The sequence below is a fragment of the Nesoenas mayeri genome, assembly GCF_963082525.1.
Source record: "Nesoenas mayeri genome assembly, chromosome: 6".
NCBI lineage: Eukaryota > Metazoa > Chordata > Aves > Columbiformes > Columbidae > Nesoenas > Nesoenas mayeri.
The window spans coordinates 27,414,302-27,430,821 of NC_137545.1; the positions used below are offsets into that span (position 1 = coordinate 27,414,302).

General features: G+C 56.9%; 1 protein-coding gene across 3 annotated transcripts; it reads right to left on the reverse strand.

Annotated features, from left to right (window-relative positions):
• Positions 1-523: 523 nt before the first annotated feature.
• DNAJB2 (DnaJ heat shock protein family (Hsp40) member B2) lies at positions 524-6,525 on the reverse strand. 3 transcript variants are annotated; one of them, XM_080346895.1, is made up of 10 exons: positions 5,887-6,007; positions 4,873-4,962; positions 3,771-3,880; positions 3,310-3,363; positions 3,038-3,154; positions 2,779-2,868; positions 2,547-2,652; positions 2,351-2,421; positions 1,953-2,174; positions 524-1,037 (listed from the first exon to the last, which is right to left on the reverse strand). In XM_080346895.1, the coding sequence occupies exons 2-10, from the start codon at positions 4,935-4,937 to the stop codon at positions 1,027-1,029; spliced, it is 846 nt and encodes a 281-aa protein (XP_080203021.1). In that variant the 5' UTR covers positions 4,938-4,962; positions 5,887-6,007; the 3' UTR covers positions 524-1,026. The 3 variants fall into 3 exon arrangements, with proteins under 3 accessions (XP_080203021.1, XP_080203022.1, XP_080203020.1); XM_080346896.1 differs by lacking the exons at positions 524-1,037; positions 5,887-6,007 and adding an exon at positions 6,478-6,525 and having other exon boundaries at positions 1,056-2,174; XM_080346894.1 differs by lacking the exon at positions 524-1,037 and having other exon boundaries at positions 1,057-2,174.
• Between the last annotated feature and the right edge of the window lie 9,995 nt (positions 6,526-16,520).

The following is a 16,520-nucleotide window of genomic DNA, read 5'->3' on the forward strand; positions in this document are numbered from 1 at the left end:
CTCAGCCCCTCTCTGTGCAAACCATGGAACCTTGTCACACCTGCTGCCACTGCAGAGGGGACTGGGCTCATGGCCCCTACTCAAGAGGGGACCAGGTGTTGCTGCAAGGAGTTGGCTGTAGGCCCCCCCAGCCACTCCCCTTCACCCCAGCTTTGCAGTCCTGCATCAGCCACCTCCCTCTCTGCACAAGAGGGACAGGAGCAGGCAGGGGTCCCCTACAGAAGCGGGGGGGCGCACTGGGTACAGGGGGGCCTGGCCCAGTCCTGGGTCCCCTCCGTGTGCTCCCTGCCTTGTCACTTGAGCAGAAGAGAGATTTCTAGAGAAATATAATTTTGTATCTTGATGTGAATAAAGTTCTCGTGTCGCATTCATGCAGCTGCAGCCAGGCCTGGCCTCTGACTGTGTATGAAGGGGGTGGGGTGCACATCAGGGCCCTGGGGGTGCTGCTGGGAGGCTGGCATAGGGAGCCCCCCAACCTCTCCCCATCCCTGCAGCACAACCTACACTCTGCAACGGCCGGCCCAGCACAGCAGGGACCACCCACAATGGCAGAGAAGGGGTTACACTGCACCTGCCAGTCCAGAGACACCCTGCAGGCAGCAGCTACTGCAAACAGGTTTATTGAGGGCTGTCAGCAGAAGGGGGTTTGGAAGGGGGTGGGCTGCAGCAAGGGGGTGGCAGAGCCTGGCCTCCCTGTTTGAGCCCAACCTTGCTGCCCCTCACTGCCTGCCAGCAGCATCCCCCAGCAGCCTAATCTACAGCCATGCCCTCCCATCCAGCCCTTGTCACCACCCTCCCCACCACCTGATGGTGCCCAGGGCATCTCCCTCTGGATACCCCCTGCAGCCCCCCAGTATTGCTCAGCCATAACCCCAGTTGTGCCCACCCCCACCCCCTGTCCCACAGAGCCAGAGGGTGCTGGGGGAAGGGGGTGGCAGGGAGTGGCCGTGCAGGGACAAAGCAGAGTCCTGGTTGGGACAGCCTCCGTGGGTGAGTGGGTGCGCGCAGTCCCTGGGCGCAGCAGCCTCAGAACACACCTGGGGAGACAAGCGGAGGGGGGGACACAACGGCACCTGTGAAACCCTCCTTGGCCCAGGGCTGCGTAGAGGCAGAGAGGGAAGTCCCAGAAGAAAGAGGAGAGCCAAGGCAGGACCATGGGCAATGGTGAGGATGGGAATGCCTGTGAGCATCACTGGGGGTCACTGAGGCTCGTGGGAAGCGGAGGGGGACAGCGCCCCCAGGCCAAGGCACAGGGAAGGGGGTGACCAGGCGGGGTCTACAGTGGGGGGACAGAGGAGGAGGGGGTAAAGGCAGAAGCGATAGCATCCAGAGGGGAAGAGACGGACACAAGGCACCAAGCAGATCCCATGCACACACCCCTCTTTGCAAGAAGGGAGAGCCCAAGACAGGACACCCAGCCTGGGCAGGTAGCAGCTGGGAAGGCACCAACCAGAGCCCCTGCTGTCTGCAGGGCAGGCATGGAGAGAGGAGCAGGCAGAGCCTGCGGGCACACCATGCCCCCAGGAGCCAGGGCAGGGAGCTGCCCCTCTTCCTGGGACCCCACCATGGGTCCTTCTTCCAGCCACAACCCCCAACCCTGGCAGCCCCTCCACACCAGGGTCCCCCCAGCCACCCACCTGCCTGAGCAGCAGCAAGGAGGCAGGGCAGGAGAGACCCCCCCGCCTTGCTGGGGAGCTCCAGACAGTGAGCCCTCAGCCTCTCTTTCCTTGCCCTGCCCCACAGGGGGGACACACAACTCCAGCCCCACGCTCAGAGCAAGGGGCAGTGCCACTGCTTTGCTTTGGGGGCAGGTTCGTGCCCCACTGTGGTGGCGCTGCCAACCCCTGGCAACTCCCGCTCTGGTGCCCCCCGGGAACCGCAGGCTCTGCGGGTGGAGGATGGGGTGCTGGGGCTGCCCGTGGGTGCTGGCAGGGCACCAGGGCCGTGCCCACCTGCTTGGTGGTGCCCTGCGGCCTCCATCTCGGAGAGGCTGTAAGCCATGGCCAGCTGCAAGTCCTCATCCTCGTCCTCACTGTCTGTGTAGAGGCAGACGGGCGAGGAGCTCAGCGGCTGCTGTGGGGCAGGCGGTGGGGGAGAAGGGGGCCGTGGGCTGGGGAAGGCCTGGTGCTCCCGCCGGCTCAGCTCCAGCCCCAGTGCCATGTCGTCAGGGACACCTGCAAGGACAGGGGTAAGAGATAGTCATCGTGTCTGCTCTAGCTCCCCAGAGCTGGCAAGGGGCTGGATGCAGCACACCCCTGGCCACCCCAAAGGAGAATAGGGGTCCCCAAAGGGAAAGAGCGCTGGGCAGTGGCACTGCCAGTCCCCAACAGTCTGTGATGCCACTTCTCACCATCGATGTGGATTGACTTCAGCTTCCCATCCTCCTCCACTTCCACCCGCTCTCGCCCATTCTCAATAATCCTGCAGACGGACAGACAGACGGACGGATGGTCAAAGGCCAAGCAGCCAGAGCATCACAGCAGCATGCTGCAGGGCCTGAGGCCACCCGCCTCGATGAGGCAAAGGTGGCCCAGCACTGCCCTCACCGCTTGGTGGTGATGCGTCTGCCATTAACAAAGGTGGTGGAGGTGGAGACGGAGCGGAAGCCCAGCCCTGCATCAGCGCTAGAGCTGAAGGACGAGGCGAAGAAATCTGGAGAAGGGAACAATAGGGTCAGTGCCAGGGTGGGGGCACGGGAAAGCAGGGGACAGACCTTGTGCAAGGGGACACAGTGTCCTGGGACTCCCCCACCAGGCAAGGGCTGGCAGCACCTCCTACCTGAGGATCCTGGGAAGGGAGAAAAGAAGTGGCCACCTCCATGGTGCCGGGACCCAGGTCCTCGCAGCTCGGAGAAGGGCAGCATCTCATCTGGAAGGCATGGCCGCCCCATCAGCTTCGGCCCTGCAGCCTGGCAAGCCAGGAGCAAGGCACTGCCATGGGGACTCCGCCAGGGCCAGCCTTGCACCCCATCCCCAAGCCCAGTGGCTGCCCTGGGACTAGAGAGGTGCCCCAGGACTTGCCACCACCCCCCACGTACCAAAGAAGTCAGCGAAGGGGTCTCGCCCGCCAAAGAACTCTCGGAAGACGTCATGAGCGCTGCGGAAGGTGAAAGTGAATTCGGGGGCCCCGGCATCGGTCCTGGAGCCCGCTGGTCCTGCCACACGGAAGAAGCTCAGAGTTAAGCACAGCCCCAGGTAGGAACTCCAGAAAGACTGAGGAGTCCCAGGGGGCACAAACCCACATTGGGTCTTCAGCTGAGGCCATAACCAGACCTGCACCAAATGCCCATGGCTCCACTCGCCCACTCACCTGCTCCCATGAGTCCATCCTTGCCATAACGGTCATAGACATCGCGCTTCTGCTCTGCAAGGAGAAGGGAGGGGGCTGCAGGGAAGCCGGTTGCCAGGCATGGGCTTCCCCCAGCCAAGAGAGGCACAGAACAGAGAAAGGCAAGAGGAGGGGGCGGCATGAACACCTGCCACACCAGCACTGCTCCCAAACCCAAGTAGGGGCATTGGGCAAAGATGTGCAAGGCTCAGTCATGCTGGGGAGACCTCATCCCGGAGGCCAGCACCCCTGCATCTCTCCCAGGAACCATTTTAAGGGATGTATCAGGAGGTAATTAGGCCCCACAAGCCAGGTGTGGAGGGACCTACTGCCTCCTGGGGGCACCCAGAGATGCCACCTTAGGGAGCCTAGCAGCAGGACACCCCAGAGTGAGCAGCCCCAAGTTTGGGGGGAACATGAGAGACAGAACTGTGGCCTCTTACTGTCTGACAACACTTCATACGCCTCAGCAATCTCCTTGAACTTCTGCTCAGCATACTCCTTGTTGTCTGGGTTTTTATCCGGGTGCCATTTCAGCGCGGCCTTCCTGTACCTGCACAGATGAGCGGTGATGGGCACACAGCAGCCCTCGGGCAGTGGGGGGTCCCAGGCCGGTGTCCCCCTGAGCATACACCTCCGACCCTGTGGGCAGGGGAGCCCCAAGCCAGCTTCACCCAGCACCCTACAGCCTCAGGCATCAAACAGGAGCTTCCTGGCCTGGTTCTGCCTCCTAAGCAACTATTTGTGGCATGACCCCAGTGGTGCAGCTTGTGCCTATCTCAGCTGCCCTTGGCAGCAGCTCCCAGACGATGCTCACATGTTTGCTTTGGAGCCTTCCTGAGCTCCACCATGGGACTAGGGGTTCCTGGGGGTCTCCTGGGGCCAGGTGAGCACAAGCAGCCCTTTCCTCCTGTCCACAGCTAGATGGGGTTAACCCAGGCTACCCAGTTTCTCTCACCCACTCTCAGGAAGCCAACCCAGCAGGACCTCTGCCCCCCTCAGGCAAGCTACCAGTTCGCACCTCGCCCCAGCCCCAGTGAGAGTGCAAGACCTGGGCAGGGTGCCAGGCAGGAGCTGTGCGAGGCTCCAGCCACCCCCAGGGCTCCCCTGCAGTGCCTGGGTGCAGCACAGGACCTGCCAACGGGGCCCAGTCCCTGTGCCAGGGGACACACTGCTCCTCTCCCTGTGAGCTGCAGACACCAACCCTGCCACCAGCAGAGGCCCCACACCCCAGCCCTCTACCATCCAGCAGAGCGAGCGGACACCCCAAGACACCAGTGGGACCCACCTCCTGCCTCCCTTCCCAGCCCCAGGCTGAGAGCAGGGACAAAGGGACCAAACCTCATCAAGAGATGCCTTTGTGCAGCAGAGAAGCCCAGCCCAACTCTGGCCTGCACACAAAGGAAACAGAGGCTGGATTGTCACCTCTGGGACTGGGCTCTGTCCCTACTGGCCCCGGAGGGAGCCTCTGCCTTGCTGGTGCCAGAAGTGGGTGTCTTGGGCTGCTCTGCCTGGTGGGCAGGGACACGCCTGCCATCCACTTACGCCTTTTTGATGTCTTCAGCAGTGGCATTGCGGCTCACCCCCAGCGCTTCGTAGTAGTCCACCATGACGTACAGCTGTCCTGTGCGGTCACTGGGCGGGGTGGGGGGGGAAAGGCAATGTTAGAGGGTCCGGGCAATGTCAGGGGGCACAGCCCAGCAGCACTCTGTGCAAGAGCAAGAGTGGGCTGCCCTGCCCTCTCCAGGCATCCCAACCACCCCACAGGTTCCCCCAAGAACGGCTCAGTAGCAACCCCACACATGGCTCCCCAGGACCCTGCCTGTGCCTTGGCCACCTGGATGCAAAGCCCCAGCCGGGGTCACCTTGCTGCTGCTGCACTGCTGTCCCACCTGCATCACCCCAACTTGCCCAAGCAAGGGCACAGCGATCCCTGCTCCTGGCCTCGCTTCCCTTCAGCTGCCACAGCTCCCCTCCTGCCCGCCCCCAGGGTGCTCTGCCCTGGGGTTGGGGAGGAGCCAGCGGGAGCAGCCCGCTAAGGTGCTTAGCGGCTAGAGCGGATTAAGGGCTCAGCGGGGACCCTTCCCCATGCTCGGACCGCCCCGCTCCGGATTGGGGACAGGAGCGGGATGCCGCCTCTCCAGCCCCCCCGCCCCCTGGATGCCGACCTCCCTCCCCCAGTACTCGCCCCCCGCCCGCATCAGCTGACGGGGAAGGCGGCGCTGGCACCAGCACCAGTACGGCACCGGGAGCGCGGCGGGGCGGTGCCGCCGGGGACCGCCCCCACGGCCCGGCTGTAAACACGGCACTGCCGGGGCTGCCCGGCCCAGCGCGGCTGCTGGAAGTTTCCGTCCCCCTCCCTTGCCGCCACCGGATCTAGACCAGCGGGAGGGGCGGGGGCAGCAGCACGGGAAGGGAAAGGACGGCACCGGACCGGTACCGCTCCCCCGGTGTGCCCCGGTGCGCTCCGCTCCCACCGTCCGCCGCTCCGTCCCTCCCCCGGTGCGCCCGCGTCCCCCGCTCCTTGCGCACCCCCCGTCCCCCCGATCCGGCGCCCACCTGAGTGCCGCAGCCGAGGCCTCCCCGCCCGCCCCGGGCCGCCCGCGGCCGGCGTCGCGCCTCCCCCTGCCCGGGCCGCCGCGGGGCCTGGAGGCGGGTTCCGGTGGCCGACGAGCGGCGGCTGCAGCCAATCGTGACGCTGCATTCTTGTGACGTCACGCGCTCCCCTCTTAGGCGGATGAGGTCATAGGGAGGCGTGCTTGAACGGGGAGAGTCGCTTCGGCGCTGCCCGGACCTTTCCTAATCCCCATCCCCTTTCCCACCCCAGTCTACGTCCCCATCCCTGTCCCCCTCCCCGTTTCCATCCCGGGGGGAGACCTGGCCGGGGGCTCCTGCGCTCCGCCGTCTCCCAGCCCTGCCGTGCGCTGGCTGGGCATCCCCCTGACAAGCCTCCCGGGGCGGCGGGGAGCGGGGCTGGGCTGCGCGGGACCCTCCAGGGCGCGGCGGGAAAAGCAGGCGGCGGTGGCAGAGCCCGGTAGGGTCTGCCTGCCCCGGGCAGCGCGCTGGGACCGGCGGCGCTGGCTCTCCCCGCGCTGCGGGGCGGCGGGTGTGCCGGGGCAGCACCGGCAGGGGACAGGGGCGGGCACTGACCTCGCTCGCTGGCTCCAGCGCTGTAGCCAGTGCCACAGGCACACGGGGGCACGGCCACCGCCCCGGGGCAGCCCCCGGGCTCCTCTTGTCCCCTGGCCTCCTGCCGAATCAGCTGCCCGGCCGGTCCCTGTCGGAAAGGCCAGCGGGAGGGGCCAGCGAGAGGGGACAGCTGGGGTGACTCAGCGCTTCGCCCAGGCCGTTCCGCTGCGGGAGGGACATGAAGGGGTGCAGCCTGCCCGGCTGGTGGCCACAGGTCCCTGCCAGGAGCCAGGGCTTCCCGGCACCGCTATGGCCCCGGCACAGCATCACGGGCCCTGTGCCCTCTGGGCATCACCAGGCGGGGGCAGCGAGCCATGTCGAGCACCAGCGTGCCCAGGTGCCCGGGGCACCGGGGCTCAGCGAAAAGCCACACACCAAGGGCTTTGATGTGGATGTTTCCTCTCCATGGCCCCTGCTTAGGCAGCCTCCACAGTGAGGATGTTCTCACCTGGGGTCATGGGCAGACTCGATGCAACTTACCTGCACCCATCAACCTGTTCCCTTTGGCTGTCTGGATGAGTGAAGGAGGGAGCCTGGTCTCTCTGCAGGGCCAGAGCTTTTTGGATGTCCCATCACCCTGCACTGCAGCTGAGATATCTTCCTGGGAAACCTGCCAGACTTTCCCAGTGCCACTTTACTGAGCAGGCTGTGGAGACCCAGATGCTGAAACAGGCCATTCTGAGCACTGCTCAGGGACCAGTTTCAGAACAGCCAGTCCTGAGAAGAGCCCTCCCCAGACAAAAGCGATGGGCCTGGGTTAGCACTGGGACAAGTGGCATCTTCTATGTCGGGGAGCATATCCTCTCCAAGGGATTAGAAACCTGGCCTCTGCCATCAGACAGTGCTTGATGATTTCCTTGAGCAACTGCTTGGAGTCTTCCCTGGGATTTTTGGGGGTGTTGGTAGTAGGGGGAGAGTTTTGTTTGGTTGTTTTTTGTTTGTTTGTAGCAGAGGGGGTTTTGTTGTTGTTTTGTTGTTTGTTTTAGTTTGGTTTGGTTTGTTGTTGGGTTTGCTTGATTTTTTGTTTGGTTTCATTTTTGTTTGGTTTCATTTTTGTTTTTCCCTGGATGCCACTGCAGCACTGCCCTCCTGTACCTGCCTGTCCAGCTGCAGGGAGCAGGCTCCTGGAGGTGGCTGCCTCTGGCCAGGGTGCCCTCGCTAGCTGCCAGGGGGTCTGATTTGACCCATCTGCCCAGTAATGGGTGCAGGGCTCGGCTGACACGGGCACTAGATGGAGCCACAGGCTGCCTCACAGGAACCCCATCCTGCTGGTGGGGAAGCCGAGAAGATGTCACCAGGATGTAGTAGCTGTGTTTCAGCACTTTGCTTTCCTTTCCCTAACATTTGCAGCTGATCTGGGGATGAGACCCCAGAGCTGCCAGATATCAGCCTGCTCTGTGTCCACCAGATGGGGAGGCCTCTGTACCAGGGAAAGGAGAGGACACCGCATGCTGATGGGGACTCCGGAGGGAAGGGAATGCTGGCATCACTGCTGCCTTCATGGCACGTGCGTCCCTCACACATGAGATCAGGTTATGCAGTAAGAAGGACTTGCACCTCCCTGATGTCCTTAGGTCATGCAGAACTGGGCAGTAGCCCACCACAGCACTGGTGGGAGAGAGGATGCTGTGCCAGCCACACCTCAGCCCAGAGCTGCTACAGTCACTCCCATGGCCAGACCAGCAAAGCCAGCCACCTTGCAGCAGCCCAAGAGAGGCAGCTCATCACCTGCTTGTGATGGGCACACACCTTCAAGCACAGCACCCTGTCTTCTTTTCCCTGTCCTTTCCTCCTAGGTCTGCCCAAAATCCCGATGCACCTCCCTGCCAGCCTGGCTCACACCAGCTTCAAACCCAGCACAAGCATATTGAGTGTGTCTCAAGAAGACCTGTATTTCTTTACAAATTCTGGGGTTTTCTGTGTTGTGACCCTGTTTTTAGCTTTCCAGGGTCACAAAAATGCTCATGAAATACTCCTGAGGCTTTCTGAGAAAAGAGCTCTCACATGAGCAAAGCAGGAGACCAAAGGACTAATTTTTTTTTTTTTTTTAATCCTGGTTACCTCTTCTCTTACAAAGCCAACTGAATTGCATCATAAATGTGTGCTATATTGTTATGCAAACCACATGTTAAGACAGATATTTTTCTGAGTGCTGATCAACATTTCAGTTTTTTATTTCCTCAGGAGAATGCAAACTCTTTTACAGCATCCTCAAAATGGTCAACTATATACTGCAAAATTGCATTCTTGATGATTTTTTTGAGCTGTGGATTTATATGCTCAGTGGGTTGTGTGCCTACTGCTCCCCTCACTGCACCCAGCCATCTCCGTTCCCTTCTCCCTGCTCCCCGAGGGAAGGTCCCTGCTCCGGGGCAGCCATGTGGAGATGCAGCAGGGAAGGAGCAGGAGCTGGAGCCAGCAGCATGGGGTGAGAAGTGGTTAGGCAGAGCAAGTCAGGCTGCTGGGTGCCATTTCAATGCCACCTTCCTCTGCCTGTCCACACCCAGGAGAGGCAACAGCAGTGGCCATGGCCACACTCCCCATTTGTGGCCACAGCCACAGCATCAGTGCAGCCCTCAGAAAATGAGTCAATGGGAGCAACAGGTTTGCTGAGCCTTGGAAGGGCTGCACCAGGGTAAGGGACCCATGAGCGCAGGGGGCTGGTGGCAGCCAGGGACATCACTTGAGTGGGGCAACCATTTTTAAAATCCACATTCATTCTTTTGCTCCCAGTCCTGGTGTCTCACCTCAGCAGTCCTGCCCAGCTCCCCTGACTTCCCTGCACAGCAAATTTCTCCACACTCTCACGTTTTTGATGCTCCTCATGTTTGTCTCAATGGGCCATGCTCTTAGCCACCTGCCCACCTCTTTCCCAATCCACTCTGTTCTCATCCCAGGTGGCTTTTCTAGAATTGCACCTTCTAGGAGCTGGGGAGTATCCAGAGAGGCAAAGTTACACAGCTGCTTTTGGTTGGTGCAGCAGAACAGAGAAATGAGAAACAGCAAAGTCAGGGTGACTTTCATTCAAGCAGGGCAATGACTTTGGGCTGAATTCAGCAATCTGCCAGACACAGGCTCTGCATCCCTGGCACCACCCCGTGGGAGTGATCGCCTGTGCTGCTGCTGGGGCTGCTGCCCCAGCCAAAACTCAGGCAAAACTGAGGTGCTTGCAGATTTTAAATCAGCAGAGTCAGAGGCTGATGGAGGTGGCAGAAGCCCATGACTAAACAGGTTCTCCACAACAAGCACATGCATGGGCCGAGGCAGCAGCTGAGCTTCATGACAGAGATGGGCTTTACGCTGGTCCCCAGTGCACGGTTGGGCACGTGGTGGGCTGGATAATCCTGTGGTGCACGGGGGCAGATGAGGATGGGGATTGCGAATTCTGGATCTGACCCCAAGGGAAGGGAGATCAGGGGCGATGACAAGACTGATACCATGCACCCCCTCCAAATGCTGGGGAGCCCTTCATCCATGGAGAGCAGCAGAAGCTGGGGCTGACACAGGACAGGAAGGGATTTTACTGCCAAGCAAAACCTGATTTCACTCACACGCACCAACATGCTCTTGCCCACTCACTCCCGAGCACCGAGATCCTCCTGTCCAGCTGGCCTGGCCAGGATTTTCTGCAGTGTCTGGTAGGCCTGGGGCCACCGGCTGTCCAGCCCTCACCATGACCTCCAGCTACACACCCAGCCTTGGCCCATAGCCTTTCTGCTAGGCATGGCTCAAAGGCAGAAAAAACAAGACAAGCAGGGTGAAATAAAAAAGGAGATGGGGCGAATGCATTTGCATTAGAAGAAAACAAGAAAACGCACAAAAGGATGCCAGTAAGCAGAATTCTGCTCTTTTCCTTAGCCGTAGGTGCCTAAAATACCAAGGAAATGCTGTTGACGTGATGGAGAAGGCTTTAATTTGGATACCATCTGTAACAAACCAGTGTATAAAGCATCACCTGCTAAAATTGACATTTTCAATTCATCAGGCCCACACTGAGAGTATTAATGGACCTAAATGAAGGTCTTATTGAGATGCTGATGGTAATTTTTAACAGAGCTAGGAAAACTGGTGTAATTCTGAAGGACTGAAGGACAGAAATCACTCCAGTCATTAAGTAAATAAACCAATTGACCCAGAAAATGCTAGATTACTCACCGTACCAGAAAAAATAACAGAAGAATTAATTTTGATTCTGTCAGCAGAGAATTAAAGACTGAAAAGTGCACTTAGTACTGATCAGCCTTGTCTCAGGGAAGGCAGGTATTGTTATGCAAACTTGTCACCAGCTTTCTACATTATTACATGTCTGGCTGATTCAGATCCACATCACTGGCATGACATCCTTACATGGGAGCAGATAATGATAACAGCATTTGCATAAATCATGATATTGCCACAAAGAAAGATGGAATAATGTTTCCCTTGTCCACAGAAGAAGGCTCATAGCTGCTACCGAAAGTCTTTCCAGATCTACTTTTTGTGTTGTCACAGAACATTTATCTCAGCATGTCAAGGCAGCCTGTTTGTATTCCTGTATTGCTAAGGGCACACCAGATGCATCAACAGCAAAGGTCTGCTCCTCAGCCAGGGGCTACACTGCTGAGGGCATTTGTAGTGGGGATCCCCAGGGGTGGGTGCAAGGCCCACAGTGATAAGAAATGTTTACTAAAAAAGTTTGGGATAACACTCACGGGGGTAGTAGCTAGTGAAGGGGACAACTAGCTATCATGGATGTTTTAGAACTGTTCAATTAAAAGGCCACATTGTGGCAAAATTTGCTTTAATATGGTGAAATGCCAAGTAATTCATTTGGGAATTTGGAGGAAGGGGCAGTCTTGGTACTTATTACTCTGCACACCCACTTGCCAGCCTCAAACTTTATCCATGGCAATCTGAGGTTCATTTCAAGATCATTGATTAAAGAGCTGAAGCCAGCGGTGCCTGACAGGGCTCGCCACAGAAGCCCAGCAGCTCTTTGCTTATGATTCACCATCACCAGTCAGTGCTTGGGTAGCCCAGGCTGCCTTGCGCCGCACCCACCAGCACTGCTCACTCCCTGGGCACCCTACGCTCTACAGGCCAGCTACGTCTCTGCCTTTTCCCTCTGAAGGTTCTCCAACATATGCAGGAGCCCTTGGTATCCAGCTCTTGCCAGGGTCTGTGTCCTCCTGCCTGGGAGGTGGTAAAGCCCTCCTGGCTGTGTCCAATGCAGGACTATGAAATGGCAATGTGAGAGCCACCCCATCCCAGGGAAGGGCACAATTGCATGGGTATGTACAGGGCACCTGAGGATGGCCCATCCTAATGAGGCGAGGACCACCTTAGGCATGGGAGCTCAGCAAACCAGGGCTCCGGAGTCCTTACAATAGGGCCACCCTGCTAAACAGCTATTGTTTTACATGCACAGACCCTCATCATCCAATTTAACTTTGCTAGGAAGCTCTTAGACACATGTTCAAGACAGGCGTCCTAAGGATGGCCATCAAACACAAGTTCTCAGTCTAGTGAACCGAGGCCACTGCCTCGCAGTGCCCGGGGCTTGGGAGGAGCAGGGAGAGCAGACCTGGTTTCGCATACCACTCTCTCTCCGCACACACACAAACAGCTCCAGGCAGGAGCACCCTGGGACCCATTGCCTGGCTGGGTGATTAAATGCATCTTTTATCTCCTTAACCATTTTCCTCTGACATCCACCAGTGCTTGGCCAGCCGCCAGCCATCTCCTTTCTGCTTTTAACAACTCTACGGCAATCCCTGAGACTCCAGGCTATTGCAGTTTCTCCAGGCCCAGCTCTGATCTCAGCATGCCTTTGGGATGGCAAGCTGTTTGCATTATGTACAACCCACTTCCACGTGCAAAAAAACCCCACTTGCACACATCTGTTCAGCCATTAGGGGCTCAACTGCTCGCCAAAGACCAGGGCAGAGAAGAGCTGTTGGCAAGATGCTCCTGTGCCAGGAATTGTTTGCTTTCCCAGGGCATGCTGGACTTGCCCACCTGGCAGTGTTTTTTTTCTACCTCAAAGTAATGGGCACATTTGCAGAGCTGCCCAGCGTGAATCTGCCATGTCCCTTCTGCCCAGAGGCTGTGGTTCAGCTGCAGCCCCACAGATGAGCTGTGTGCTCCTGGGAGCAGGGAAGCAATCATTGCTTCTTGCCCCATCACTGCCTCTTGCCACATCGCTTCTAGCTCACACAAGCAGGCTCCGTGGCATTGCAACAGAGCTGACCGCAGTTTTGTTGCAATTCCTGAGAACTTGTAAGACAGGAAGGCCTAAAGGGCCTAGGATGGAGACTTATCACTGTGTCTACAGTCCTGCCTGGGGTATCCAGACCCCCTCTGGCTTGATGGGGTAAACCATGCCCTTCCAGGAGGTCCTACCATCACCTAGCCATGCAGAATTCATTGCACTTCTGCTTCCAATTTTTCCTACACTGCTTGTGCCACTGCCGGCTCCAAGGGCTGCTGGAGAAGAGTAAAACCAGCATTGCACAGTGGTGTCCCCTGCGAGCATGGGGACACCTCAGCAGGCTCAGGCCCTCCATCACCTGCCTGGAGGCAGCTTGTTCACAGCAGGCATGCTCAGAGCCCCAGCATGAAGTCACGGTAATTAGACAGCTGTGGTTTTATTTTGCTCCCGTGGGTGTGTAGCTGCCTTTCCCAGGACGTGAAGAAAGGCGGGTGACACCGGCAGCCAGGGAGGCTGACTCTGAGCCAGGGAGCTGCTTACCCAGGGCTGCTGTGCCTGAAAACGAGCTAGTCCCAACTCGTCCACCTGTCTCTTTTAGCTTTGCAGGTTGGGGCTCAGCATGCATGCGAGGCTGCCTGCGTCCCGGGGAGTGCCTCCCTGCTCTTGCCACTGCCCAGTGATTCAGGGCTTAGGACTGTAGTGAGATCTGGAATTAGCTTTATTGTTCCTGTAACGTGGCACATGCTCTGGGCAATGCAGCGGGTGTTGCACAATGGACTTCATTTTATATGAACCAGCAATTATGCTGCTGTAGCTCAGTTCCAGCAGAGAGAACTTCTGTCAGATCACTACCATGCTCTGTATTCCAGCAGGTCTTCAGTAGTAAATGCCACACTTGAGTTGTTGAAGATGTCTACTGATGAAGATCCCTTGACCCTGAGACAATCATGCTTCCCTACCCTTACTGCTAGTAAGCCTTAAACTTGCATCTTCTTGCCCTGGAGCATATTGAAGAGTTAATCACTCGCTGTGAGACTGCTGGAGCAGTTAGCATCACACAGGACTTGCTTGAACTCACAAACTCTGCAAGATGCAGTCAAGCCCCATGCATTCAACAGACTCAGTAGTTTGACCAGACAGTGTTGACCACCCGGTCTCTATGCAGAACTGCCTTTCTGCTTTGAGAAGGTTGTCATCACTACTCACCCTGCAGCAGAGCATCGCTGGATCTCTGGGCTTTCCAGCCCAGCAGCTGGGTGTGCTGCCCAAGTTCTTGGCCAAACTGTGTCCCCAAAGTTGCCTGTGACACTGTTTGCTCTGGCTGGAACAACCTGGGTGCAGCTGAGGTCTGAAAAGTGGGAACAACAGTTTGGGCTTTCTGCAGGGAAGAGAGAAGGGAACTAGGGTGTAGATAGGGTGTACTGACTGCACTCTGAATGGATCCTCTCCTCCCCAGTTTCAGCTCTTGGTGCTTTTAGGTGGGGCAGACCTTAACATACTTCTGGAAGACAGCTATTTGAGAGGCTTTGTCTGGATAACTGCAAGCTCTGCCAACAGAGGTTCCTGTACCAGTAGCAACCCCCAAACTTTCATAATAACTTGTAATGAAGAGCTTTTTAGTGCAAGCATCTGCCCTTGATGGAGGCATTGCACCGCCTGCAATACACTGTGCTGCCTCCCCTTTCTCACGTAGGGGTGTCTGAGAGCCAGCTGATCTCCTGGGCTCTGTGGGCAGCATCAAGCAGGGTTGTCCCCTGTAGTGTGCAGGGCTCTGCCCTTGGATATCTTCAATCTGTTTTTTCTATTCTTCTATCAAGAGGTGGTTGAATTCTGACTCACTAGCCTAAAATTTGCCTTGCTTGTTTTTTGTGCCTTTCTGGGTGCTGGTGCAGGGTCCAACTTTGTTTTGAGTGATGGTGAAAAAGTCTCCTGAGCAATTCTTGCAATCTAGTGATTTCTGACATGGTCTGGAAGCATTTGCAGGGTTTTCTTATACATGTGAGTAACATCTCTGAGAGAGGGGTCACCTCAGGATGAATCTTCTTCCAGCCAGGGCAAGATCAGACTCCATCATGTGCTTGCAGGCTGCTGCTACCAGCATCAGGCAGGCTGCTGAGCAGCTAGGCACTGACAAGCCGCAGCCCATTGGTGCTCCCTGGATTTAGCCAGCTGTTCTTAAGCATTTCAAAAAAGCTTAGACATCTGCTTGGGCTTTTCAGATTAGTGGTACATGGAGATGCGTAGCTCCAAGTGACTCACGGCTCTCTTGTCAGTCATTGCTGCCCTGCTCACTCAACATAGCAGCATCTGAATGGTTACTTTCACTGCAAGCATGCATTTTTAGCAATGACAAATCAGGGACATTTCACCATCAGCTCTCTACCAGAATGGTACATAAACAGATTCAGGCATCTCTTGGAGAAGTACCACATCATTTTACACCCTGAGGTGCCACCAGGCTGTCATACAGATCTCCTGAAGTTGTGTGAACTACACAAGCCTTGCACAGCCACCTGAAATCCTGCTCGCTGCCTAGCTCTGACGCTTGTTCTTCTAACCACTGCTGCAAAGCACTCGTGCTACAAAACCCTCACAATTAATTTGCACCCTGGAAGTAGGGAGAGTGATAGGAAACACCCAGTCAGAAGTCACATTTCAGCAAGCACCTTGGCAAAGATTTTCACCGGGAAAGATGATCCCATCACTCTTTTACAAACCAATTAACTTCTGGGGCTCAAATTTTGATGCCTCAGTGCTAGCAGTTACCTTCTCACTCTCATGGACTGTCTGCATCAGCATGGTCTGTGTTATCTAGTGATCTCTGAGGTCACTCAAAGGACTTTTATACCATGGGGAGGAGTTTAGGCATTTCCAGAGTTATCTAGTTGCCACAGTATCCTGTCCAGGTTCAGCAGCATCTCTCTGGAAAAAGCCTCCTCCCACCAGCTTGATTAAACTCACTCTGTTTGGCTCAGCCATTTCTGCAGGTCTCAAAATGTGTTGCTTAGACCCTGGCACAGGCTTCACAGCAGTACTGCTGCTTTCAGTCACTTTACACGTCTTCATCAGTGAAGGTGACACTTTTCCAGGTGACTCAGGCACGAAGAAAGGCCATTGTGGGTGGATAATTCAGGTCCACCTTTCAGCTTTCAGAGTGAGCTGAGAGATGACAGTGTCTCTCAGTGAAAACTCATTAAGTCGGAGGGCTCTGGCAAAGGCAGGGCTGGTTCTGCGTGGCAGGGGATGCTGTGAGTATTTTGGATGGGGGAGGAAAGAATGGACAAGTTATTCATTGTAGCAGAGCCAGGAATCAGTGAAGTCACTGCAAAAAGACCTGCTTTGAAGTGCTCCAAGCTCCCCCCATCCCCTCACAGATCACTTCATAAAGCTTTGTTAAATCAGGTCAAAACAACGGAGGTAAAGCAGAGGCAGGCTGGAGGAGGAGCCCATCGCAGACAAGGCTTTCAGACGCAGCCCCAGGGCACACCTGTCCTTGAGGCAAGGGACAGGACAGAGTTTTCCTGCTTTTTCCTCACTGACCTCCAAAGAGGCCAGGAAAGTTTGTGCTTGTCTCTGAAGTGTTTTCTCTGCCTGTATTTCTCCAGAAATTCTGCCAGGTGTGCTCTGGGGGCCTTGGATGGCTGGCAGAGACTCAGCTATGTGCTCACCCAGGGATCACATCAGCACCTCCACCCACCAGGTGGGAAGACCTGAGCCAGGTTCTCTGCTGACTTTCCCTCCTCGGTTCCTGAAATCTGTCCTGGTGAATGCCTGGATGGTGCCTCGCACCAGCAGAACCCCCAACAAGAAAGTG